The sequence below is a fragment of the Hylobates moloch genome, unplaced genomic scaffold (genome assembly GCF_009828535.3).
Source record: "Hylobates moloch isolate HMO894 unplaced genomic scaffold, HMol_V3 SCAFFOLD_20, whole genome shotgun sequence".
Taxonomy (NCBI): domain Eukaryota; kingdom Metazoa; phylum Chordata; class Mammalia; order Primates; family Hylobatidae; genus Hylobates; species Hylobates moloch.
Window position 1 is genome coordinate 3,392,749 of NW_026652295.1, and position 25,097 is coordinate 3,417,845.

At 52.2% G+C, this 25,097-nt stretch overlaps 1 protein-coding gene and 1 pseudogene across 2 annotated transcripts in view; one reads left to right on the plus strand and one right to left on the minus strand.

Moving 5' to 3' along the window:
* The window catches only part of PXDC1 (PX domain containing 1), an 83,227-nt gene extending 68,188 nt beyond the window's left edge, over positions 1 to 15,039 (minus strand). Inside the window, exon 1 of one of the 2 annotated variants that reach the window (XM_058432640.1) lies at positions 14,186 to 15,039. In XM_058432640.1, the coding sequence (XP_058288623.1) occupies positions 14,186 to 14,441 (256 nt within the window). In that variant the 5' untranslated portion in view covers positions 14,442 to 15,039. The remainder of the gene's footprint in view (positions 1 to 14,185) is intronic. The other variant, XM_032140886.2, reaches the window with a different exon arrangement.
* Positions 15,040 to 17,045: 2,006 nt separating this feature from the next.
* On the plus strand, positions 17,046 to 17,776 carry LOC116460405 (FUN14 domain-containing protein 1-like; annotated as a pseudogene).
* The last annotated feature ends 7,321 nt before the right edge of the window (positions 17,777 to 25,097 follow it).

The window sequence follows — 25,097 nt, forward strand, 5'->3', positions numbered from 1 at the left end:
ACAAAACCAAAGTGGACATGACTCATGCCACTTTCCAGGAATCTGAGCCTCTGCTTCTCACGGTCACCACAGGCCCGAGTGGCTGACAGGCAGTACAACATTTTATTTTTAAAATACCACAGCTCGAGGCATGAAGACTCAGGTGCTTTTCTATCTCCCCATGAGAAGTGCAGAGCAGAAGTCTTCCCATCACAGGTTCTATTCCTTGGCTTTGCAGGGATGGGGAAGTAGGTGCCCAAGGACACCGGCATCTCCCCCACACTTGTGTGACCAAAGTTGACGCAAACGTGCCTGTGAGCGGTGATGAAGCCACAAAGGCTTAAGTCCCAGAACTACTGTGTCCGGAATTGGTGGATTCTTGGTCTCACTGACTTCAAGAACGAAGCCGCTGACCCTCACGGTGAGTGTTACAGTTCTTAAGGTGGCGCGTCTGGAGTTTGTTACTTCTGATGTTTGCATGTGTTCAGTTTCTTCCTTCTGGTGGGCTCGTAGTCTCGCTGGCTCAGGAGCGAAGCTGCAGACCTTCGCGGTGAGTGTTACAGCTCATAAAAGCAGTGTGGACCCAAAGAGTGAGCAGTAGCAAGATTTATTGCAAAGAGCGAAAGAACAAAGCTCCCACAGTGTGGAAGAGGACCCGAGCGGGTTGCCGCTGCTGGCTCGGGCAGCCTGCTTTTATTCTCTTATCTGGCCCCACCCACGTCCTGCTGATTGGTAGAGCCCAGTGGTCTGTTCTGACAGGGCGCTGATTGGTGCGTTTACCATCCCTGAGCTAGATATAAAAGTCCTCCACGTCCCCATCGGATCAGTTAGATACAGAGTATGGACACAAAGGTTCTCCAAGGCCCCACCAGAGCAGCCAGACACAGAGTGTCGATTGGTGCATCCACAAACCTCGGTGCTGATTGGTGTATTTACAGTCCCTGAGCTAGACATAAAGGTTCTCCACGTCTCTACCAGACTCAGGAGCCCAGCTGGCTTCACCCAGTGGATCCCGCACCGGGGCTGCAGGTGGAGCTGCCTGCCAGTCCGCGCCATGCGCTGGCACCCCTCAGCTCTTGGGTGGTCGATGGGACTGGGCGCCGTGGAGCAGGGGGTGGCGCTCGTCGGGGAGGCTCGGGCCGCACAGGAGCCCATGGAGGGGGTGGGAGGCTCAGGCATGGCGGGCTGCAGGTCCCGAGCCCTGACCCGCGGGAAGGCAGCTAAGGCCCGGTGAGAAATCGAGCGCAGCGCCGGTGGGCTGGCACTGCTGGGGGACCCAGTACACCCTCCGCAGCCGCTGGCCCGGGTGCTAAGCCCCTCATTGCCCAGGGCCGGCAGGACCGGCCGGCTGCTCTGAGTGAGGGGCCCGCCAAGCCCACGCCCACCCGGAACTCCAGCTGGCCCGCAAGCGCTGCGCGCAGCCCCGGTTCCCGCTCGCGCCTCTCCCTCCACACCTCCCTGCAAGCTGAGGGAGCCGGCTCCGGCCTTGGCCAGCTCAGAAAGGGGCTCCCACAGTGCAGCGGGGGGCTGAAGGGCTCCTCAAGTGCCGCCAAAATGGGAACCCAGGCAGAGGAGGCGCCGAGAGCAAGTGAGGGCTGTGAGGACTGCCAGCATGCTGTCACCGCTCACTATTAATGGCAAAAATCGTGATTACTGCGATTACTCTTGCACCAACCTAGTATTATTGGTCACGGAGACTAAGTTTTTCAGAAGTTCTGGTCTGATTTTGTTTTACAGGGGAAAAGCCTGTTCAGTTTTCAAGCAATTCGTTGAATAGGTCCATGAAAGAGATAAAAAAAATTTCTTAAACTTCCTGACTGAAACTAAGAGGCCCCAGAGCATACAGTCCATGGAAACTCCCCAGGGCTCCCCAGACACAGGTCAAAGGCACTTCCGAAAGAGTGGGCTACCGCAGGGGCATCCCCGTAACTGGGGTCAGTGGGGATCAGTGGAGGCCAAGAACCTTCTCCCCACTTCCTCAAGCACGTGCCAGGTGCCCCTTCACCTGGTTCACCTGGTATCCCAGCAGGCATCCCTGCTTGGCAGTGGGGCTGTCTGATCCTGCCCCCTCCACTGACCTCAGCCACACAGGCCCAGGCAGCCAGCTGTGCAGGGCACAAGGGTTCAAGAGGGACAGGGTCCGTGGTCTGTGAATCAGCCACTGGAAAACCCTGGGGCCTCTGTCCATGTGGCCTGTGCCTACGCCCAAGCATGATGCCCTGGCCGTCACCAGAGGAAGGGACTGGACGACCCTCTGCCGTCTTCCCCAGCCTCAGCCCACCTCCCCGCATGCCGCGGCAAGCAGGGTGGAGAAGGAAGAAAAAGAGAAAACAACAAAAGTACCAGACTCTCTGGATGCCTCCTCCGCAAGCTCTGAATTCCTTGCGCAGAATTTCAAATATTTATATACCGCAATTTACATAGAATTTCAAATATTTATATACTACAAGATGTATATATGCACCACTCTTTCAAGCAAAATGCTTGGATCCCCTGCTTGCTAAGGGAAGTCTACCAAGGAAAGGGGGGCCAATTCAAAATTCTTAAAAAGTTGTTTTTAGGCCAGGCGCGGTGGCTCAAGCCTGTAATCCCAGCACCTTGGGAGGCTGAGGCGGGTGGATCACGAGGTCAGGAGATCGAGACCATCCTGGCTAACATGGTGAAACCCCGTCTACTAAAAATACAAAAAATTAGCCGGGCGTGGTGGCAGGCGCCTATAGTCCCAGCTACTCGGAGAGGCTGAGGCAGGAGAATGGTGTGAACCCGGGAGGCAGAGCCTGCAGTGAGCTGAGATCGCACCACTGCATTCCAGCTTGAGTGACAGAGCGAGACTCCATCTCAAAAAAATAAATAAATAAATAAATAAGTTGTTTTTAAAGAGAAGACAATTATATAACTCATTCCCACAAAGTGCTTCTTTACTCTAAGACAAGCAAAACTACTGCTATATTTCAACTTTTATTGCAGCTAGAATACTAGTTTCCAGTTGATCAAATGAATGACACAGTGGTTGTACTCAATTTACAAGACTGGCTTCCTGCATGGTCAATATGTCCAGCATATGTGTACCCATTTCATATGACAGAAAGCATGATCTAACAATTTACAGGTATTGTAGAGGTTTATAAGGCTTTTATCTTTGCTTTGCTGAATATCTTTGGCTATATCTTTGATTTAATTAATGTGCAGCTCTTGGTTAGGTTGATAACCTCTAAGGGTAACATTAGGGAGATAAATATATTCTGCGTTGCACTGATCTCCTTTCAGTATGGCCAAACTTAGCAAATAAGACATATGATGCCTAATTAAATATGAATTTCAGATAAACAATGGATAATGCAATAGCAGGGACCGACTTACACTGAAAACATATTTGCTGCTTATTTGACATTCAAACTTAACTTTGGGTCCGGTGTTTTATCTGCCTACACTATCTTTTTTGTGACCCATCTTCCAGACTGAACTACAGAAAGGCAAGTGTACCTGGTCAGGCCTCTGGAAACCGTGTTAGGATTTTAGTTGGGCGTGCAGACCCTTCATGACCTGATCCTAGCCCACCTACCTCACCAGCTCTGTGCCCTGTGAAACACACCCTCAAGCCAACCCCGAGAAACAGGCCCTCGCTGCCCAACAGCCTCCGGGTGAGCTGCCCTCCAGCCTCCTCCACCTCCAGGCTCACGATGGGGCAAAGCCCACTTAGACAAAAGCCACCTGCTCTGTGACGATGGGACTGGGTCCTGCCTGTGGGCTCAGAAAGCCCATCCCACCCTCTACACCCTCTTGCTCCTCTGCAATAACTGTGCCTTCACCTGGGGGTCTCCCCAGAGACTAGTGAGAGCCATAGGGCAGGAGGCACCTCAGGCTCATCTCCCTGTGACCAGCAACCAGCACAGTGCCAGGCCCACACAAGGGATGCGATGTTCGCTGGCTGTGCTGGCAGAATACACTGGCATCAGATGAGACAGAAGCAGACAGGTGTTAGTCACTCTCCTGTGTTTGCTCCAGCTGCCCTGGGGCAGCTCCCCAGTCTCAGTCTTCTCCTCATCACCTCAGCCTAACCCCAGGCAGAACCGACCAGCAGCAGGCTCTTCGGTCACCAGCCTCGAAGGACAGTCTCGAGGGCCAAGTGGCACTAAAACTGCTGAGCCACACTGGCTTGATTTTATTTGTGGAAATGCGCAGAATCACATTGCTTCCTTTCACCTGTTTTTATGTTTCTGAATAGAAGCCAAATTGTGTTCCTTGGGTATGTAAACATGCTTAACAACCAAACAAAAGGAGCCTGAGAAAATTTAGATGGGGAAAGTGAAGAGCTGGAATCCCTCCCTGCAAGCACAGAAATGACAGGTGCTTATTTTTTAAGCTCTAGGCTTTCAGTTAGGGGCACGTCCATTATTTAATTCCCCATTCCGGCTCCCCTGGCAACCAAGCTGGCAATCTGGATCAGCTTTCTCAGGACACTGTGGTCCTTTCTCCACGGAGACAGTTCACCTGAATGACAACGAGCACTGGTCCCTTCCCCAGGAGGGGCCGCAGCTGATTCATGAAGTGATGAATTCTGCTGAACGTACTGAAACCCACCTGACTGACAGCAGCACAACTGGGCTGCCACTGCTCCAGCTGCTACCACCAAGCTCCAGAGCACAGCGACAAGAATGCAACGCAGGGCTGCCTTGAGCAGCAAAGGCCTCCCCGCCCCCCGTCAAGAAGTGACATCGCCAAAAGACTACAGACAGCCTGGCCTTCTTAAAATGCCAACGTTCGCATTTCCCTATTCCCCTTCAACTGTTTTTAAAATGTTTTAAATACACCAAACGGATGGGTGTATTTAATGTGGAAGGAAAACACTTTAAAAAAAAAAAAAAAAACCATACAACTGTCCACTGGGACCACAGTGCAGAAATAAAAGAAATCTTCATCTTGCAATTTCTGATTGTTTTATATTCACTAAGGTTTCTCAGTTTCACAGCTGGAAACCTCAAACTCCTGCTGCCAGCATGCCAAATTACAAATACTCAAATTTATAAAGAAAAAGTTCTGAGCAGAATCCACGTTGAAGACACTGCTTTGTTTCCCAGGGACAGAGGAGAAGAACTATGAGTTTAACAAGTACTGCACCCCCAAAGCAAACTATTGCATGCATTTGCGTTTCTTTCTATCCCACCTGTTGGACTCTTCCTTTGTGACTCAAGTGCTTTGGCTTCCAATGGCTAGTGGAATCTTTCCAAATGTTGTCACCTGTTTACCATAAGCAACGATTTGAAAGCTTGTTTTCGAAACTGCACTTAAATACAATAATTATAGATCATCTAAAACTTTTGGTTTTTATATTCCAAATATTGTTGATGGCATGACAATTCTGTGGGGTTCCTGTCCGACTTAGTTTTACTGTCTGAGATCGCACGGATGAATACGGCAGGCAGGTGAAGAGGGTTCCCTATTCTCCCAAGCGAATCTTAAAACGGAAGCAGAGCCGCTTCATTCGGCTCTTTCAGGACTGACCAGCAGGGGGCGCGCGCACTCTGCGGAAAAAGCAGGATGGCGTTCACTGCAATGCACGCTTAAGGAAGTTAGCCTCAGAGTTCACAGCCCCAGAAACTCTTCTAATTTCTGATAAAGAATCACTAATACAACCTCAACTTTTAAAATTTCATCCTACACAATTTGTGACATGATAATTTCATCCAGATGTAGCCAAACAATTAAGAATTTGAAACCAAAAAATTGGTAACACAATTGTACATAAATTCCAGTGGGCCAACTGGACACACATTTGGGGACTGAGTATCAACAGGGGGCTGCCAGCGTCACTTTTCTTCCTAAGGGAGTTAGGCCTCGAAAGTTGAAAACACAGCGTTGTATCTGTCAATTTGGGGATTAGCTGCTTTGTGCAAACACAGAATACCTGATTTGTTCTTGGAATCAGAACGGAACGCGCTGGAGGCAGCACAGAGATCTGACGGTGAGAGCCAACACGAACAAACGCAGCTTCCGAATCTCAGAAACCTGGGTCCAGAGTCCCACTTTTTTGGGAAGTGGAGGCTTTGGGCTCAACACTTGTGGTAACTGGCCCAGCTTCCTCCAGGGAGGACCTTGACCATCTGACTCTAGCGGGAGGGCTTCCTGCTGCTGCAATTCTGAAACTACAGGCAGGATGCTGCTCGGCTGCGCAGGAAGGTCACGCATTAAAGAGCGTCCACTACCCAAAGAACAGGCCTCTCTGAGCACTCAGAGGACGCGTTCCCACACCCACACAACAGACGCCCCGGGGGAAATGCTCTGCAAAGTGAGCTTTAACAGACTGAGTCAACCCAGACATTACATTTCTATTGTTTCCTTTCCATTTAACAAATGTGCCCATGAGCACACTACACAGATGCAGAGGTGAAGGGGCGAACGCAGCCTCATCTTGTGTGCCGCATAGGAGACACACATTCTTTAAAGGTTGAGTATAATACACATTTTGGAAACTAAATATCTCAAATGTTTTAGGAAAACCTTTAAAACTTCCTAAGTACCTGTTTTCTAGATAGGCAGTCAATACTGAAGCAGCAGCGAGTTAAGAACGGACTAGCTGGTTACTCAATGCACAACTAAGCAACCCAAGGAAGTTCTAACTCCCTGGGAACCTGAGGCTGCTCTTCGCCATCCGAGCCTCACACGCTTCCACCTGCGGAGTGTCGCGCGGTGTAACTGTACAAGGAGAGTGAGCTTGCCGCTGTGTGGACGCAAGGACAGAAAGGCCTCCCCCACAGCTCCACCCTGCGATGCACCAGGGGCGCCCAGCAGCTGGTCCACAGCCACCTCTCCTCTCTATCTTTTCAGGAGTGAAAAGCTGAGCTGAGAACACAAGAGGAAGAGATGGAAGTGGCAGAGGAAAAACAGAACACCCGGAGGACCCAAGCTGGGGGCTGAGGGAAGCCTCTCTTCCTCCCTCTGCAGCAGCGGCTGCCAACTATACCTGGGAGGTGGCTCCTAGAGTGACTGGGAAAGAAGTGTTTGACTTAACCTTACTGAGCTCTGCTCTGCTCCTCCCGTAATCCTGCCTTTCTAGGCCTCTTCATTATTCTCCCCACTAAAAGCCAAATCCCCTTCCTAAATTTTAGACTCCAACAGCCATCCACTTAGCCAGTCCGTCCTGCAGCACCACAGGTACCCAGGGGGAGCAGCCCACTCAGGCAAGAAGGAAGCACTTCGGTCACTCTTCCCAAAGCACCCACAGCTCCTCTTCCACCAGGCTGGGGACACCATGGTCAACAAGATGGGATCCCGACCTCCCGGCACGTCATGCTAGCCAGAAGGTCCAACAGGGGGCAAACACAGACCACAAAGTGTCCCCTGCCTGGCAAATCCGGGTGCCAGGAGGACGCACAGCAGGGGATCCCCCCACTCCTGGGCAGGAGGCGGCCTGAAGGGTGAGCAGATATAAGAGTGAAAGGGGTTGGGGAAGAGGGAGTGAGATGGGGAAGGTGGAGGGCAGGGGTGGGGAGAGCTGAGACCAGAAAAGGACAAGCAGGGTCTCACAAATCCCGTGAAAGGGCTTTGCCCATGAGGGGCAAGGAGGCAACGGCTTCCCATGGAGGTTCTGGCCACAAGAACTCTGTGCACTTGGCAATTCTTATTTATTTTTATTTATTTATTTATTTGAGACAAAGTCTCGCTCTTGTCACCCGGGCTGGAGTGCAGTGGTGCAATCTCAGCTCACTGCAACCTCCGCTTCCAGGGTTCAAGTGATTCTCCTGCCTTAGCCTCCCGAGTAGCTGGGACTACAGGCATGCGCGCTACCACGCTCGGCTAATTTTTCTATCTTTAGTAGAGATGCGGTTTCACCATGTTGGCCAGGCTGGTCTCAAATTCCTGACCTCAAGTGATCCACCTGCCTCAGCCTCCCAAAGTGCTGGGATTACAGGTGTGAGCCGCCACGGCCAGCAATTCTTTCTTAGGATCAAGCCTAGATCTTAGGATCTTTCTTAGGTAACCCAAGTCTGGCCCACACCCAGCACCAATTCTAGTTTCTGGACCAGCAAGGTCACAGGCCTAGTCTGTAGGGATCCCACTGAAGTTCGCTGGTGACCTCCCTCTTTGTGGGCTCTCTCTTTAGCCAGGGCAGGGGTATTCTCCCAGGGGGTATGGAGGGGGCCACACCCAGAAGAGGGCGGGTACATGAGTAGGCCAGTCCTGCCAAGCGGCTCGCTACTCTCAGGAGCCAGCCTCCAGCACTCTCCCGCAGACCACTGTCATCAAGGGGACATGGCAAGTGCCAGGGCAAAGAGCAAATGGTCCCAAAGCCAGCAGCCCATATATGTCCAGCTTGGTGCTGGGCACTCTACGGATACCACTGCTTTCGGTATTCACAACCGCCCTGCGTGCAGATATTATTACTGCTATAGCATCAACAGTGCACCCGAGGTTTGAGGAACCAAGCCACTTGCCTGGAATGACATGCAGGTGGCAAAGCCAGCATCCAGTCCCCTAACCCCACCCGTCTGGGTCCAAAGCCAGTGTTTTCAGCCTGAGCCTGACCCCTCCTATTAAGGCCTGGCTGTGTTCCGTGGGGGGATCCCTGAGCCTGACCCTTCTCACTGTAATTGAGCTGTGTCCCAGGCGGCTGACCCCCAAACTGACCCCTCCTACCATGACCCAGCTGTGTCCCAGGTGGGTGACCCAGCAATCTTGCAGGCCTTGATCTTCTATGGTGAGACTGAGAGCTGCCACCTGTCAAAGTCTGAACTGCAAGCTCTTCCCTCCCCCCTCTGCACCCCGTCCACCATGTGTTTTCTGCTGAGTCAGCAAAGTTTCTTAAAAATGGGAAGAAACCCTTGCAGGTGTAAGTTGGCAAAAGAGCTACGTGATCTGTCTGATGTTCCCACTTCCTGTAGGATGGGGCAAGAGGGGACACAGCTAGAGGTGTCTGTCTGCAGAAGAATGTCACCACACATGGTGTGCGCTCAGCTCCTCTCGCCACCAAGCAGGGAACTCAGAGCAAGGTGCTCCTGAGCTGAGTCCCTGGCCTGTTCTGTGAGAAAGCTGCAGCTTTTCAGTGCCAACTGCCACCGTGAATGGCAGTAGCCCTGGAAGCAGGTCTGTCTGTGGAAGTGTCCAGTCTCCAGCTGGGAAGTGAGCTCAGGTGTTGCCTGGGGCCCAGGGGCTCAGTCTGAGATCTGTCGGGGGCAGCAAACCAAACACAGCTCAGTGGCCATTTACAGAAAAGGAAGAGGATCCCAGGTACAGCAGGATGGGGGAAGCAGAGTGGGCGGCGGGATTTGGGCTTGGGAAAGAAAAGCAAAACAGAAGGAAGAGGAAGAGGAGGCTGCGTGAAGGTGGGTGGCCCCATGGGAACCCTGGCAGGGTGCCCCCAGTGCAGGGCGACTTGGCCAGGTCAAGAGAGTCAAAAATAGGTCTATGAGTCAGAAAAGAAGATCCAAGTCCCCTGAGAAGTAAAACTGCCCCTCTGGGTGGGGCAGAATGACACAGGTGAATTCTGCACAGGGGTGGAGCTGTGGTTGAAGGCAAAGGGCCGGCTCAGCCAGCACCCCACTTGCAAGGGCCCACTGGATGGGGCAGAGATGGTGCCTCTGTGCCCCTGCTCTGCTGCCCGGGACTGGTGTGGCCCATGATCATTTTTTAGTCACTGTCACTAAGAAAGTAAACTCCGTGGCTTTGCAGTTGGCCATCAGGTGGGATTCTCCCTTATGTTTCAGGGTAACACAGGGCTTCTCCCCTCACTGTCCACCTGAGAACAGCATGAGCAGGTTCAGGCCCTGGGATCAAAGCACGCATCTTCCTAGAGCTGTCAGGGTTGTGGGAGTCTGGCGGTCACATCTGTGTCCAGCCCTTTTCTGGTAATGTCCTGGATGCCAGTCCCCTGGTACTCAGATCTCAAGTCTAAGAAGACAGTCTCCTAGCATGCGGGTAGATGAACGTCTTTGGTGATGAAGGTGAGCACAGGCAGGTACCTTAGCACCACATGGGCTGGCGGGCTTGTGATCATGGCCTTAACTAAGAGAAAATGCTAAAATGCCGCCTCCCCAGCTGCCCTCCTGAGCCACCTCCTCCCCCATGCCAGTTCCTCTTGCCGACTCCCCCATGGCAGCAAATGGCAATCCTGCCAGTCCTGCACCTCAGGCTGAAAACTCTGGGGTCATCCGCACACTCCTCCACACCCCACGTCTGGCCTTGCAGTGCCCCTGTGGCTCTCCCTCAATACAAGTCATCGTTTGCCCACTTCTCCCACCTGCTCTGCTGCACCAGGCCCCAGCACCTGCCTCCCTGCTGCCCCCACTCTTCCTCAGGACAACAGCCCGAGTTTGAGTCAAGCCAAATCAATTCTCTGCTCAGAGCCCTCTCTGAATAAGAGCCCAAATGTGACCACGACCTGCCTCTCTCCCTTCCTGACCAACACTCTCCACGCCAGCCACTGCACCTCCTCGCTCCTCAAACCCACTAGGCACACGCCGGCCTCAGGGCCTTTGCACCTGCTCTTCCGCTGCCTAGAATCGACTTCCCCAGGCACCCAATGGCTTGATCCCCGCTTTCCTTCAGGTCTCTCTTCAAAGGTGACTTGTCCTTGATCACCCTGTCTAAACGCAAAACCCCTCCCCTGCTCCTGTAAGTCGGAGCCCTTTCTTTGCTTACTTATTTTTCCTTTTGAACATGTATCACTATCTAATGTATTTGTTACTTATCTTGTTTACTATTGGATTTCTCCCAACCAGAATATAAGAATCATGAGGGCAGGGATGTTCTTGGTCTCTTGTTCACTGCTGTGCCACCATCACCTATACATGTGGTAGGCACTATGCAGATATCTGATGGAATGAATGTAAAAGCAAAATGTTGATTGTACAGCTACTAAGAATGAAAGATCACCTGACTACTCGGGAACACAGTCTGTTGCTGCAGTGGTGACCTGGTTGGCTCAGAGATCACAAAGCCTGAAACTATAGAAACAACAATCAAAAAAGCCTAGGAGCCTCAAAATGCCAATAAGGAAATTCAACGTTTGTGTTTTAAAGCATAAACCTTCCTAGATGCGAGAGGTGTAAATAAAGGGTAACCCTGAACCATGTTGGGTATCGCACAGAGGGGACTGAAATGAAAGACTTGGGCACACTGGTGTTAGAGTCTGGAAAACGCAGGAACGGAACACCTTGGTAACCCAGCGACAATATCCCCAGGAAACAGCTAGCTCCCTCCCCTAGGGCTGGGGGACAAGAAAGGGAGAGGGGGCATATCCGATCTGGATGGAGAAGAAGGTCGGGTGGGAGAGTGAGAGTACGAGGAAAGGGGCTAGAGGACAGAAGCTGGGCAAGTCCTGAGGTCAGCCTGGTCTGACCTCACCCAAACAGAAGGCCAGGAGAGTGCGCTAGTGAGCACTGTGCCTCCACCCCAGGCAGGGGTTGACACATCCCTCCGGATGTGTCACCGCGACACATACAAGGCCCAGGGATGACCTCCAAGCACCACTCCACAGTGTGTGTGTGCAGAGAGGGAAAAAGCACATTCTCCCCCACTGCAATACTCAAGGGACCAAGAAAAGGGCTCAGCATCCCTTTAATTGCTAGCAGATTCAAAGCTGCAAGTGGGGCCAAGGCTCCCACACCCTCCAAGGGTGTGCAGTCAGACACTTCCAAGAGTCACCAGCCCACTGCCAGCAGAAGCTCAGAGATCCAGATTTCCTCACAAATCTCTTAAATAGAACTAGAGAATGCAAATCTAACCCGTCCCAGAGACAGTTCAATACATGTAAACTGGGGAATCTGATAGGGAATTATGCAGAGAAAAGCTGGCATTGCAGCACAGCAAAGCACACATCTGGCTGCCTTTTGTGTTTATAGTTTGTATATCCAGATAATCTTTTTATGCAAATAATAAATCTGCATGGAAATAGGGTGCAATCTGCTTTTACATTACTGGGATATATTTTACTTGGCAAATAGTTTCCCTGGACTTAAAAGGATCAAAGAAAGGGAAAGGGCTTCCCTGGCGCTGCACAACAAAACTCAGGTGGTGTTGGGCAGGGACCAACTAACTGCCCCTCAGAAAACCAAGGACTAGAATGAAGGCAGGGCTTATGGTCCCGGCTCTGGTCCCAGGCTCCCCTCTTCACCCCCTCCAGGGGGTGCCAGACTGTCCCCAGCAGAGAGAGCAGCTCCGACAGTTCCATGGTGTGCTGTTAGAAAGTCCTGTACACCCAGCTGCTGGACCTCACACTCACCGCCCACCAGCCCTGCCACCATCACTCTGACCCCTATTTCTGATCTGTGTTCCCCTTGAGGTACTTGGAGGGAGCTATCATATTCCTTCAGTCTTTTCTCCACGGTAATCGCCCGCGTCTTCAACCTTTCTTCACTCTCTGGAGCCACGCTTGCGTGTCCACACACCTTGTGACCGCGTAACGGACCCAGCACAACTAGGGTGAGTGCAAAAGAGGCGGAGCCAGGGTGTGTGCAGGGCAACTGGAGTTCCTCACACGCCCCTCCCTCCTGCTCCAGCTGAGGTATTTCCACCAGCGTGGATGCCACTCAAACCACACCCTCTTTCCACCGTCTGGCCCCACCCCAGCCAGAAGTAGCTGATGCGATGGTAACAATGACAACTGGCATTTATGGAGAACCTGCTCTTGTTGGACCCTCTACCATGCCTTTCAGTCCTCACAAACGTCAGAGGCCACAGGTACAAAGTTACAGGTGGGGAGCCCCACGGGGAGCCCGCTGCAACCCGCCTGCCAGGGGTCACGGAGCTCAGACGCCTGACCACGGTGAGGCCCAGGGACTCCAACGTGTTTAAGCCTCGTTCCAGGAAAGGTCATTGAATAAACCGCTGTTCCTTCACGATGCTTTCCTGATTTGGGCATTGATTTGTTAAATTTAAAATATCATAACAAACAGCAAATCCAAGGAAAACTGCTTCGATGCTTGAAATAACACGCAACTGTCTGGAGAACAGCTATCACTGTGAGGCTCTGGGGAGCAGAGGGAGGCCTGAAAGGCGGGCCTTCTCGCTCAGGGCCCCAGCTCGCTCGCGGTGGGAGCCCTTCCAAAAGATGTGTCATGAGAACTGAGCTAATTATCCACGCAATCCACACACTGGGGTTGGGGCCATGGCCAGGGGAAAGCACAGGTTATCTCAAGACCGCAGCCAGACAGGAGGCTGGGGAGACTTGGACGGGCCACCCTCTCCTTCAGTAACTTGGCCCCAAGCTTTCAGGAGGTCTCTGCTTAGAGGAGGATTGCAGAAAGGAAGGCTGCTGGGCCACTGTCCCAATGTTCCCAGCTACAGGTGGTCACACATGGAGCGGGGTGGGACCTGCTGGGAAGTCCTCCAGTCTTCCCGCCCCTTCTCCCCTCCTGGCCCTCCCAGGCGGCCCCTCTCCCCGGCCTGCCCCCTCCACCCCGCAATTCTTCCCGTCTCAACTCCAGTCCCTCTCTCTTGCGTCCTCCCGGCTTCCACCCCCTCAGCTTGGCCTCCAAAAGAAAGATCGGGCAGAGCCGTAGGAAAAGGGAAGCCACCGCGGTGTCTGAAAACAAGAATTCCCGCGAGCCAGGACGGTCACAAGGCCGGGGAGGAGGCGGCGCAGCTGATCAAACGCGAATGGGGACCAGCCCTGGCGGGGGTGCGGGCGGGGGGGGGGCCTGGCTGTCCGCGGCAGCCGCGGGCGGGGCGGCCCCTCCGAGGAGGGACGGAAGGGCTGCGTGGCACCTCGCGCTCGAAGACCAGGGGCGCGCCCTCCGCGGGGAGAACTCGGGGCGGCTGCCAGACCCGACGCGACCCCCGGCTCGGACCCTGCAGTTAACTGCTCCCAGACGCTTTCCCAGTGCGCCCGCCCGCCGGCCCTCGGGAGGTACCGGGCAGGGGGCTAGGGCCGGGCCGACCCTGTGAGCCGCTCAGCCCTGGGCGCCCCCGCCCTCCTCGGAAGCGACTAGTCCTCAAGGACAGTCCGGCGCCCGCCCTTCCGGCCTCGACCCTTTCCCGCCCCATTTGGCTCCTCCGCCGGGAGCGCCCCCAGGCTGGGCAGGCCGGCTCCCCGTTCCCCAACCCCGCCGCCCGGGCACCCCTCGTCTGCGGGCGCGGGGTCCAAGTGCCCCCTGTCCAGGGCGGGCAGGAGGAAGAAGTCGCAATCTCGGTTGAAGTCTCTTCCCCGCCTCCTTCGTGCACTTCAAGGCTGCCTCGGCCCCGCGCCCCTCCCGCGTCCCCGGCCCCGCACCTTGCCGCAGCGGCCCCCGCGCCAGCTCGGACCGGTCCTCGGGGAAGGCGTCGCGCAGGCGCTGCCACAGGCGGCCCAGGTCCGCCAGGCTGCGGTGCAGGTAGAGCACGCTGCGGTCCGACCACTCCGTGCGGATCTCGAAGAACTCCTCTTCGTCGCCGCGCCGGCTGACGATGAGCCTGCGGATGCCGTTCACCCAGCAGCCGCGTACGAACATGTTCACGAGCGACGTGCCCTCAAACACCGCCGAGGCCATGTCGCACGCATGCCCCCGCCAAGGGCGCCCCGGCCCCGCCGCCCGCCCGCCCGCAGGAGGCGCGCCCCGGCCGGGGTCTTCCCGGGTCTGTCCGTGGCCGGGGTAGTCCGCGGCGCGTCCGGGGCCGGAATCGTCCGCGGTGCGTCCGGGGCCGGAATCGTCCGCGGTGCGTCCGGGGCCGGGGTCGTACGGGGTCGGCCCGGCACTCCAGGAGGCTGCGTGCGGCCCGCGTTCCGGGCGGCGAGGCGGTGAGTGGCTCGGGCCGGCCGGGCGCGGCTTTATAAGGTGCTTCCCTTCGCGGGCGGCGCAGTAGTCGACGTCGAGGCCAGGCCGCGTCCGCCTCCCGCCCGCCTCCCGCGGAACGGGCGCCGCGGGCCGCCCTGGAAAGGAAGAGGTCCGACTGGCCGCGCCCCCGCCGCCTCCGCAGAGACCGCGCCGCTGCGGCCACGGGAACCCCCGGAGCCGGGAGCCGGGCCGAGTCCCGAGCGCTCGACCCCGCCTCGCGCCCCCCGCGCCTCCTTCCTCGCGGCCCCGGAGCCGCAGGTCGGTGACTGGACCAGCCGGGAGGGAGGCGGGGCGGGCCCTGCTTGCCAGGCGCTCGGCGCAGACTTTTTTCTCTTTCCGTTTCGCGATCCTCGGGACCTCCCAGGGCTGGGAGCTGCGCGCCCCACCCGGCCCGCCAGGGGATGGCAACTACCGGGGGTCCGGAGGCGGGGCTGCGAGTGTCGGGGCGGGGGGCGCGGGCCGGGCCGAGCGCCGCCCCGACCCGCCCCAACGAGGGCCCAGGCCACTCCGGCCCGCCCCGGGTCCCCTCCGTGCCCCGCGTCCTCCCGCGCATTCCGGTCATGCCTCAGCCGCGCCCAGGCCCAGGACACGGCCGGATAGACCGCGGGGCAGCCCTCGGAGAAGTGGGAAGAGGGGAGAAAACAGTGGCGAAAAGAAGGTCTCCCGGGAAAGAGCGCCCTGGGAAGCCGGACGCCGTGGGTGCTCTTGAGGGGCCTCAGAAGTGGACTTGGGGAAGCCGCCCGCCCTGAAAACTGACTCAGCGGCGCGTTACTGAGGACGTTCCTAGTTGGAAGAGAATTAATAGCACTTGTTTAAGAATTACAAGTTAGTTCCAGAAATGAATCAAGTGACCTCACAGCGTGTAGGCAAGGGTGGGAGAGCCAAGGCGAGCCCCCCACCCCCGCCCGGCAGCGCTCTGGAAAGCCTCTGAAGCCCAGCGCTGCGCGAAAATGTTGGAGGCCCAAGGCAGTGGCCTGTCTGGACTCAGACCCGACCCTGATGTCCCCCCAGGTCCTTACCACTCAGTCCCACCTGCCTCGACTCAGTGCCGACCCAGGTGACCGCCCCACTACCACCAGCTTTTATTCCGACTGTGCCAGTGATTTGCAGATAGCATAGCTTCAAAGTTCTTCACCTGGTCTGGGGCTGTGAACAGGTCAAGATGGAGAGTGTCTAGAGAAACTTTTGTCTATGATGTTCTTATATACACTTGTTAATTAAATGAACGCATATGTTTCCTGTGTAATTTTGTATAGGGGAATAGGGGCCGTGGAAACTGGAAGTAAACAGCCAGTGTGCCCGCAGCTCTTGACTTTAGGCGGTGGGAATAAGTGCCGTTGTAACCACAGGACTAGCCCAAACGGGGCTTACTCTGTTTATAACAATGTTGAGTTACCTTGCAGGTATAACAGAGCCAAAAACTCTTAAGTCACAAAGCCCAGGCATGCACCATAGAAAAAGGTTTGATCTCTAACAAACATCCAGAACCAACTATTCGTCTCCTTGGAACGAAGAAGTCTGGGACATGACTGGAACCTGAACATTCGAACTCTCAGAAGGGAAGGGTCTCTTGGCCCAGAAGATAGGGGCTAAAATCCACCTCAACATACCTTACCATAAATGGCCCAATTTGAAGGCCTTCAAACAGATCCTGCCCAGCCAACATTTCTAAGTCCTTTCCTTTGCCCTCTGCTCCCTTAAAACTTGCCCCAGACCCCAAATCAGGGAGGAAGATTTGAACCTGCCTCCTGTCTCCTTGCTGGCTGGTCTTGCAATAAAGCCTTTCTTTTCTCAAAAGCCAGTACCATGGTATTGCTTCTGTGTACATTGATTGAGCAGTCAGCCTGAGGCAGGAAAATAGGCTCAGGAGGCAGGGAACAGAAGGCCAATTCACACTTCGGCCATAACAGGAAATATCCACTCCGTAGGGTGTATGCTGTAAATGACTTTGTAACTTTACTTCATCCTCTCCATTTACATAGAGCGTAAGCGAAGTAACCAGTGGAATCATCTAGGGGATATTTAAACTTCCAAAAATTCTGTAACGGGGCCTTTGAGCCCCTGTGTTCGTGTTGCTCCCACACTGTGGAATGTACTTTGACTTTCAGTAAATCCCTTCATTCCTCCGTTGCTTTGTTTGTGCGTTTTGTCCAATTCTTTGTTCAAGATGCCAAGAACTTGGACATCCTCCATCGGTGACAAGCCCATTTGCTTAATGATTATTATTTTCTTCTCTGTTTTTCTGTTACTTATTTTCTGAAAGTGCCAGGAAGAGGAGGGCAGGAAGGGACCACCCCAAAATAGGCCACCTGTGGTATCATGGTGACCTCTAATCCCAGCCCCCAAGAATATGAAAGTGATGACAACTCTTACGAAGTGTTGGATTTAACTGAGTGTGCAAGAAGACATCAGCGGTGGAATCGAGTGTTTGGCCCCAGTTGGAGACCTGTGGTGTTACAGAGAAATACTCAGTAGCTACCCAGATTGGAATGTGTGGCGTGACAGGCTGGTATGCAGGATTTTTGCTCCCGAAAGTTGGGAAGATTGCAGCAACTGCAGTGACTTCCAGATTGACTGGAAGAGAATTGAAAGAGACGTACACAAAGCAAAAAGACATACTAAGGGCCGGGCGTGGTGGCTCATGTCTATAATCCCAGCACTTTGGGAGGCCAAGGCACGTGGATCACCAAGTCAGGAGATTGAGACCATCCTGGCCAGCATGGTGAAACTCTGTCTCTACTGAAACCACAGAAATTAGCTGGGCGTGGTGGTGGGCACCTGTAATCCCAGCTACTTGGGAGGCTGAGGCAGGCAAATCGCTTGAACCCAGGAGGCAGAAGTTGCAATGAGCCAAGATTGCGCCACTGCACTCCAGCCTGGTGACAGGGTAAGACTCCATCTCAAAAAAAAAAAGACAGACTAAGAAATGAGCAAATAAAGCAGCACCTGAAATCAGCAATACAGTTGAAGAAGCAACTGACTTCATCAAACAGAGCATTGTGATATCCAGTGGATTTGTGGGAGGCTTTTTGCTAAGACTTCCATTTTAAGGACATGAATGGTCTATCATAGTAGACTCAGCTATGAGAAGTGGCGGCAACACACTGTCCTCTCTCAACAGTACGTGCTGCCGGATCTCAGAAAAACAACTGGCTGGACAATACTGAACTCACAACTTAGCATTTTGCCATCTGGAGCCTGGCAAACTGGTTTTGCTGTAAAACAACTTATATGGTATGTGAACAGTAGTAGTTCTGAGCAAAACGTGGCTTTTATAATTTTAAAAAAATTGCGTCTCTTTAGAATTAGCCTATAAAATATCACCATTGGTTGTAGATATGGAGAGAAAAGAAACTGCTACATTTATTGTCTGATGAAATATTAATCCCTTTTTATTTAAATAAGATGTTCTGGCTTGGCGCGGTGGCTCACACCTGTAACCCCAACACTTTGGGAGGCCAAGGAGGGAGAATCACCTGAGGTCAGGAGTTCAAAACCAGCCTGGCCAACATGGTGAAACCCTGTCTCTACTAAAAATACAAAACAATGAGCTGAGCGTGGTGGAGGGTGCCTGTAATCCCAGCTACTCAGTAGGCTAAGGCACAAGAATCACTTGAACCCAGGAGTCAGAGGTTGCAATGAGCTGAGGTTGTGCCACTGCACTCCAGCCTGGGTGACACAGTGAGACCTTGTCTCAATAAATAAGTAAATAAGATGTTCTTCATTGTGGTTTACGGTATAATGACAATAATTTTAAAATCTGTATTATAGCTTCAATATTAGGACTGACTTTTTTTAAAGATATGTTTGCAATAAATTGAAGAACTGCAACGCCCCTTTGTGGAAAGCTTTAGAAATGATATAATTATTAAAGATATTACATAGACAAAAAATAATTTTCTAATAATGATGATAACGAAAGAATCTCTGAAGTGAGTATTAGAACTTCTGACTACTTTTAACTATTGGTCCTATCCAGCCACTGATGACCTCCAATCGGATAGTCTCAACCTGCTCACTTGTTGTTTCTTTGCCTCCATGTGCCTTTCCGTGAAATGGGAATTTAAAACAAAAATTAAAAAGCCCGTGACTGTTGTGAGGACAAATAAATGGTACATGGCTGAAAGTGTGCAGTAAACACCTTTGAGGACTTGTGTTCTATAAATGTCAGTAACAGATACAGAGAAGCCAGAGTGGTTTCGGGTTGTAAATCCAGCTGATGAGCTAGTTCATTGAGGGAGGCTACATAATAGAATGTGCAAATGGAGAACAAAGAGGAGCTCTCTGGGTCACCTGCCCATCTTCCAAGCCTGGTTTAGAATTACAAAGGTGTAGCCAAGGAGGAGCCCTGTTGTAGGTAAGAGCTTTGGAAACCAGATACTTCAATCCAATTAATAAGAGTAAATAATGAGAATAAAAGACTTCATGAAACCCAAAGCCTTTTCTTCCGAGGGGGTGTTGGGGTGTCCTGTTTATTTTTCTTCGGTGGTTTGTTTGGATTTAGATTTTTTTTAAGTTCTATGTGTTCTCCCTGGCCCTCAAAGTGAACAGCAAGACAATGCAAAAGCCCGGAGGCATCCCTCCAGGTCTCTGTCTGTGACCTACTCATCTGGCATCTGACAACACAATAGGGAACTCCATGCTGCTATAGTCTGAAAAATAAGATTAACTTCTAGAGCCAGGAGGTGAGCGGTGAGTGTGGGGTGGGAGAGGAGATGCTCGCCCCAGGGCGCCCTAACCCCACAAGTTCTACTATTTGTAACCCCCACTCCCACCCCACCTACTTTACCTCCCCCAACCCCTAAAGGGAGAGCTAAAGAGGGTCTTTTTTTTTTCTTTTTTTTTTTTTATCACTGTACTTGCAAGGAGTTTGGAGCCTCATGTGATTGACAAGCTGTTCACAAGAGCACCATGATTTGCATGTTGAGTTCTGCCTCACCAGTTGTTCTAGACACAGTAAGATAGTTCAGTGAGCTTCCCGCAAAACTGCAGCTCTTGGCCAGGCGCAGTGGCTCACGCCTGTAATCCCAGCACTTTGCAAGGCCGAGGCAGGCAGATCACGAGGTCAAGAGATCAAGACCCTCCTGGACAACATGGTGAAACTCCATCTCTACTAAAAATACAAAAGTTAGCTGGGTGTGGTGGGGCACACCTGTAGTCCCAGCTACTTAAGAGACTGAGGCAGGAGAATCGCTTGAACCTGGGAGGCGGAGGTTGCAGTGAGCCGAGATTGCACCACTGCACTCCAGTCTGGCAACAGAGCAAGGCTCAGTCTCAAAAAAAAAAAAACAAAAAAAAACAACAACAACAACAAAACTACAGCTCTTCTCTGTTTCTCTTCAAAACAAAAGGGAGGGGACCTCAGAGTTGTGAATGTTTTCAGATACAGTAACTGATTTGATCCTCACAACAGCCTAAGGGGACAGGGAGGAGATCCTTGTTCCTTAGATTCAAGAAACAAGGCTCCAAGAGGGTCTGGAGAGGCCCTGGGTGGAGGGCTAGTCCCACACCAAGGCCCTGCTTGGCCAGGCCGCTGCAAATCCACTCACTGGTCCGGCCCGGGTTCCAGCACACTGGTGTTCATGGTCTTTGCCAACGGCCCCGTGCCTTCCCCAGGGACCTGCTCACAGGCCCTCAGTGTGGAATGCCTGCCACCCCTGCCCTGGACTGCTCATTCCCATTCTTCCCTTAGAACAGTGCTTTTCAAACTCTCCAGTGCCTGTGAATTTCCTGGGAACTTGTTACAAGTAAATTCTGATTCAGGAGGCCTGGGTGGGGCCTGAGATTCTGCGTTTCTGCTGGGCTGCCAGAGCTCATGACCATCTGCCAGCCACTCTGAGCAGCAAGGCAGATCCTAGCGTAGGCCTCGCTTGGTCTGGGATGTGTCAGGAGACACTATTATACTGTCTTCTGGTGCCCTGCATTGGTTCATAATTATAATGAGTGTTTGTTATGTTTTCCTGGCTGGGGTGTAATCTCTGCGAGGGCAAGGACTAGAGAACTGTCTCATTCCTATTCGTATTTCCAGTGCCTAGCACAGGGCCTGACACATGGTAAATGCTCACTAAATACTTATCAAATGGATAAGTGAGTGAAAGACGAGAGCCAACACTGGTCTTCCCACAGGAACAATGCTGTCCCTTCATCTTGTGAAGGGACACTAATGGGACATTGGGGAAAATTTCACAACCCATCATCAAATCCAGATTTTACTGGAGGCTCATATTGAGAGGTGACAGCATGCTGGCAGCCCTCGCTCAGTGCCTCCTCGGCCTCGGCGCCCATTCTGGCCGCGCTTGGGGGGGCCCTTCAGCCCGCCGCTGCACCGTGGGGGCCCCTTCTCTGGGCTGGCCGAGGCCGCAGCCGGCTCCCTCGGCTTGCGGGGGCTTGTGGAGGGAGAGACGCGAGCGGGAACCGGGACTGTGCGCGCGGGGCTTGCGGGCCAGCGCGAGTTCCGGATGGGCGTGGGCTCGGCGGACCCCGCACTCGGAGCGGTCAGCCGGCCCTGCCGACCCAGGCAGTGAAGGGCTTAGTACCTGGGCCAGCAGCTGCTGTGCTCGACTTCTCGCCGGGCCTTAGCTGCCTCCCCGCGGAGCAGGGCTCGGGACCTGCAGCCCGCCGTGCCTGAGCCTGCCCCCCGCCGTGGACTCCCGCGCGGCCCGGCCCTAGCCTCCCCGAGGAGCGCCGCCCCCTGCTCTATGGCGCCCAGTCCCATCGACCACCCAAGGGCTGAGGAGTGCGAGCGCACCGCGCGGGACTGGCAGGCAGCTCCACCTGCGGCCCCCTGTGGGATCCACTGGGTGAAGCCAGCTGGGCTCCTGAGTCTGGTGGTGACTTGGAGAAACTTTATGTCTAGCTAAGGGATTGTAAATACACCAATCAGCACTCTGTATCTAGCTCAAGGTTTGTAAACACACCAATCAGCACCCTGTGTCTAGCTCAGGGTTTGTGAACGCACCAATTAACACTCTGTATCTAGCTAATCTAGTGGGGACGTGGGGAACTTTTGTGTGGACACTCTGTATCCAGCTAATCTAGTGGGAATGTGGAGAACTTTTGTGTCTAGCTCAGGGATTATAAAGGCACCAATCAGCACTCTGTCAAAACGGACCAATCAGCTTTCTGTAAAACAGACCAGCCTGCTCTCTATAAAATGGACCAATCAGCAGGATGTGGGTGGGGCCAGATAAGAGAATAAAAGCAGGCTGCCAGAGCCAGTGGTGGCAACGCACCAGAGTCTGTTTTCACGGTGTGTGAACCTTGTTCTTTTGTTTTTTGTAATCTTGTTGCTGTTCATTCTTTGGGTCCACAATGTATTTGTGAGCTGTAACACTCACTACAAAGATTTTCAGTTTTGTTCTTGAAGTTGGCAAGACCATGAACCCACCAGAAAGAAGAAACTCCCAACACATCAGAATGTCAGAAGGAACAAACCCTGGCCACGCCACCTTTAAGAACCTGTAACACCGCAAGTACCAGCCACGTCGCCTTTAAGAACTGTAATACTTACCGCGAGGGTCTGCGGCTTTATTCTTGAAGTCAGTGAGGCCAAGAGCCCACCAATTCTGGACTGGCTCCCTCCCTGATCCAGGATTCACCTCCTCAGAGGGGCCTTTCTGGCCACCCACCTGAAAGAGCTCACTCCCCCACCCATCTGCCCGTCATTCTCTCTCACAACGTGTTTTGTGTTTCTTCAGAGTGAACGCCATGATAACGTGTCATGACCTGTATCCGCAGTAGCGTGTGAATCTTGTGAGGAGGGCCTTTTCCTGTTTACTGTAGACTGCTGTGTCCTGAGAGGAGCAAATGGTGAAGTTTGCGTTCTCTGGCTAGGGGCAGTGCAGGTGTCCTGTCTTGTTGGTTGAGGGCGTATCCACGTGCTTTTATGTTTTTGAGACGGGAGTCTCGCTCTGTCTCCCGGGCTGGAGTGCAGTGGTGCAATCCTGGCTCACTGCAACCTACGCCTCCCAGTTTCAAGGAATTCTCCTGTCTCAGCCTCCCAAGTAGCTGGGACTATAGGCGCCAGGCACCATGCCCAGCTAATTTTTGTATTGTTCAGGCTGGTCTCAAACTGCTGACCTCAGGTGATCCGCCTGCCTCAGCCTGCCAAAGTGCTGGGATTACAGGTGTGAGCCACCGCATCCGGCCTCCACGTGCTTTTAAAAGTAGCAACTGAACACTCGGATTGTAGAATGCACATCCTTTAACGTAAAAATTCTTGTCTGAGTCTGATAATCCTCACAACAACATCTGAGGAACATCTTACGTCTGTTTGGTCATAGGATGAAGAGAATCTGCAACTGAAATTTCCAGTAGACGGGGAGCTGTTCTAATGCAGGAACAGCAGAACATCGAGACTCCACCATCATCTTCCGTAAGGTTGCTCCACGGTGATCTGGGCTGAGAAAGTTTCGAGGTAACATTTGCTAATTGTTGGCCATATGCCTATACATATAGACAGTTCGCCAACATAGATGTCTAGTGATCCTGCCGGGTAAACTTTGTTCTCAAATAAAATGCGTCCAAGTAACTGATTTTAGAAGTGCGTTTACCAACATGATAATTTCAGTATTAGAATAGCCTCTCAAGTCCTGCTTTCTGACAACAGAGTGAAGCCAAGTGTCAGTGAAGTCACTCCTAGTACATAAAAATGAAACTATATAATAAGCATAGAGAATAATTCTTAGACCACTGGGAAAACTTATATAAGCAGGATACAAATGATATTTCAGAAGTTGTGTTTATTTTCTTAAGTACAATAATGGTATTTTGTAATGGAAATGTTCTTGTTTTTAGGCTTTCTATGCTGAAGTTCTCAGTAATGAAGTGTCGTGATGTTAAAAACTGTCTTTCAACTGGCTTCGCAATAAATAAGTAAATAAGTAGGTAAATCTAGGAAGCATATATAGCAAAACGTGAATAATTGTTGTATCTAAGAAAAAGGCTTTAGGCCTTTATTATACTATTCTGTCAACTTTTCTAAATATTTGAAAATTTTCCCAAGAAAAAGTTGGAGAGGGATAATTATATTTTTACTCCTTTTAATAAACAGATAATCTAAACATGGTTTCAAGAACCTGTTGTCCGCCTTGAGAAACCATTTATTTCTGCTGACGTTCTCACAGTGATATTAAGGCTCAGATACTATTTACGCATTCGTGGCTATGATTTTTTTTTATGAAGCACACTAAAATTAGTCTCAAACTGGTTATTATTCACTAAGTCAAAAGTCAAGAAAAAGAACCAAAATTAGTTAACACTGTGTCTTGTATGTCATGCGAGTTCATAGAGCCATGAACTTGTAATATAGCTTCGTGGGAGTATCCACAAGGTGATGATGAGTGTGGCAGCAGCTGTTTCTAAAGCCTCCTTATTCCTGAGACGCCCTGGCTTATTGCACACCCCTCACCAAAACACACAACAGCCCCTCAGCAAATTAAGTCCAGAATATTGCATTTTACACCCAAATGCCCCAAGATAGATATTCGACTAAATTTTAATAGAATCACTTAACATTCTAGCTGAAAAGGACTTTAGTGGTCATTTAACTACAGTGCATGTTGGTTGTAAAATCATTAATGCCCTGCAGGGCAGAGATGTTGTCTTGACTGTATTTGCGTGAGTAGTATCACATAACATACAGACTTTCTAGACTGGTACCCAGTCATGATTTTATTCTGTGAGTGAGTGAAAAAGGGACTGAGGTCCTTCAGCCTCATTCAAGGAGTTGTGGAGGGAGTTTTGGGTCGATGTCTACCTCATTTGGTATCTGGTCATATCTATGTGCCCAGCATCTTGTTCATTTTTTGCAGCCTCAATCTGATCACACGTTCAGCCACTCAGGACTAGGTAAGCAAGAGCGCTTGGTTCAGAAAACCAAGGCTGAATTCCATTGTCCTTTACCTGATGGAGCAGACAGGCTCCTGGAAAGATATGGTTTGACTAAATTTCTATACATTTATTTGAATGGACATGAATTTGTAGCAGGTGGTATATTTCACCACTTAGCCTCACCCACATAAAGGGGCTTGGATTTGTCCCCAGCAGCATTTCTGAATAGCAAGGATCCATGCTGTTTTGGAGGGAATTGTATGCTGTTTTGGAGGGAATTGTATGGTTTGAGCCATTCAAGACAAGTAACATGAGGCCATTGAGATGGGGCTCATCGAGGTGTTTGGGCAGAGATGGGCATACCATCCATAGGCAGTGGGCAGGTCGGTGGTCTTGGAGGTCCTGGCCCAATGAGGACAGGACAAGCAGCTTCTCACTTCCTGCAATGCAGTATCCACAGACATGGTTTGGCTTCCATGAGGTGGTGGTTGGTGTATGCTGGCCACCAGTCGGCTCTCTCCATTCCCAAGTCCCTCCCCA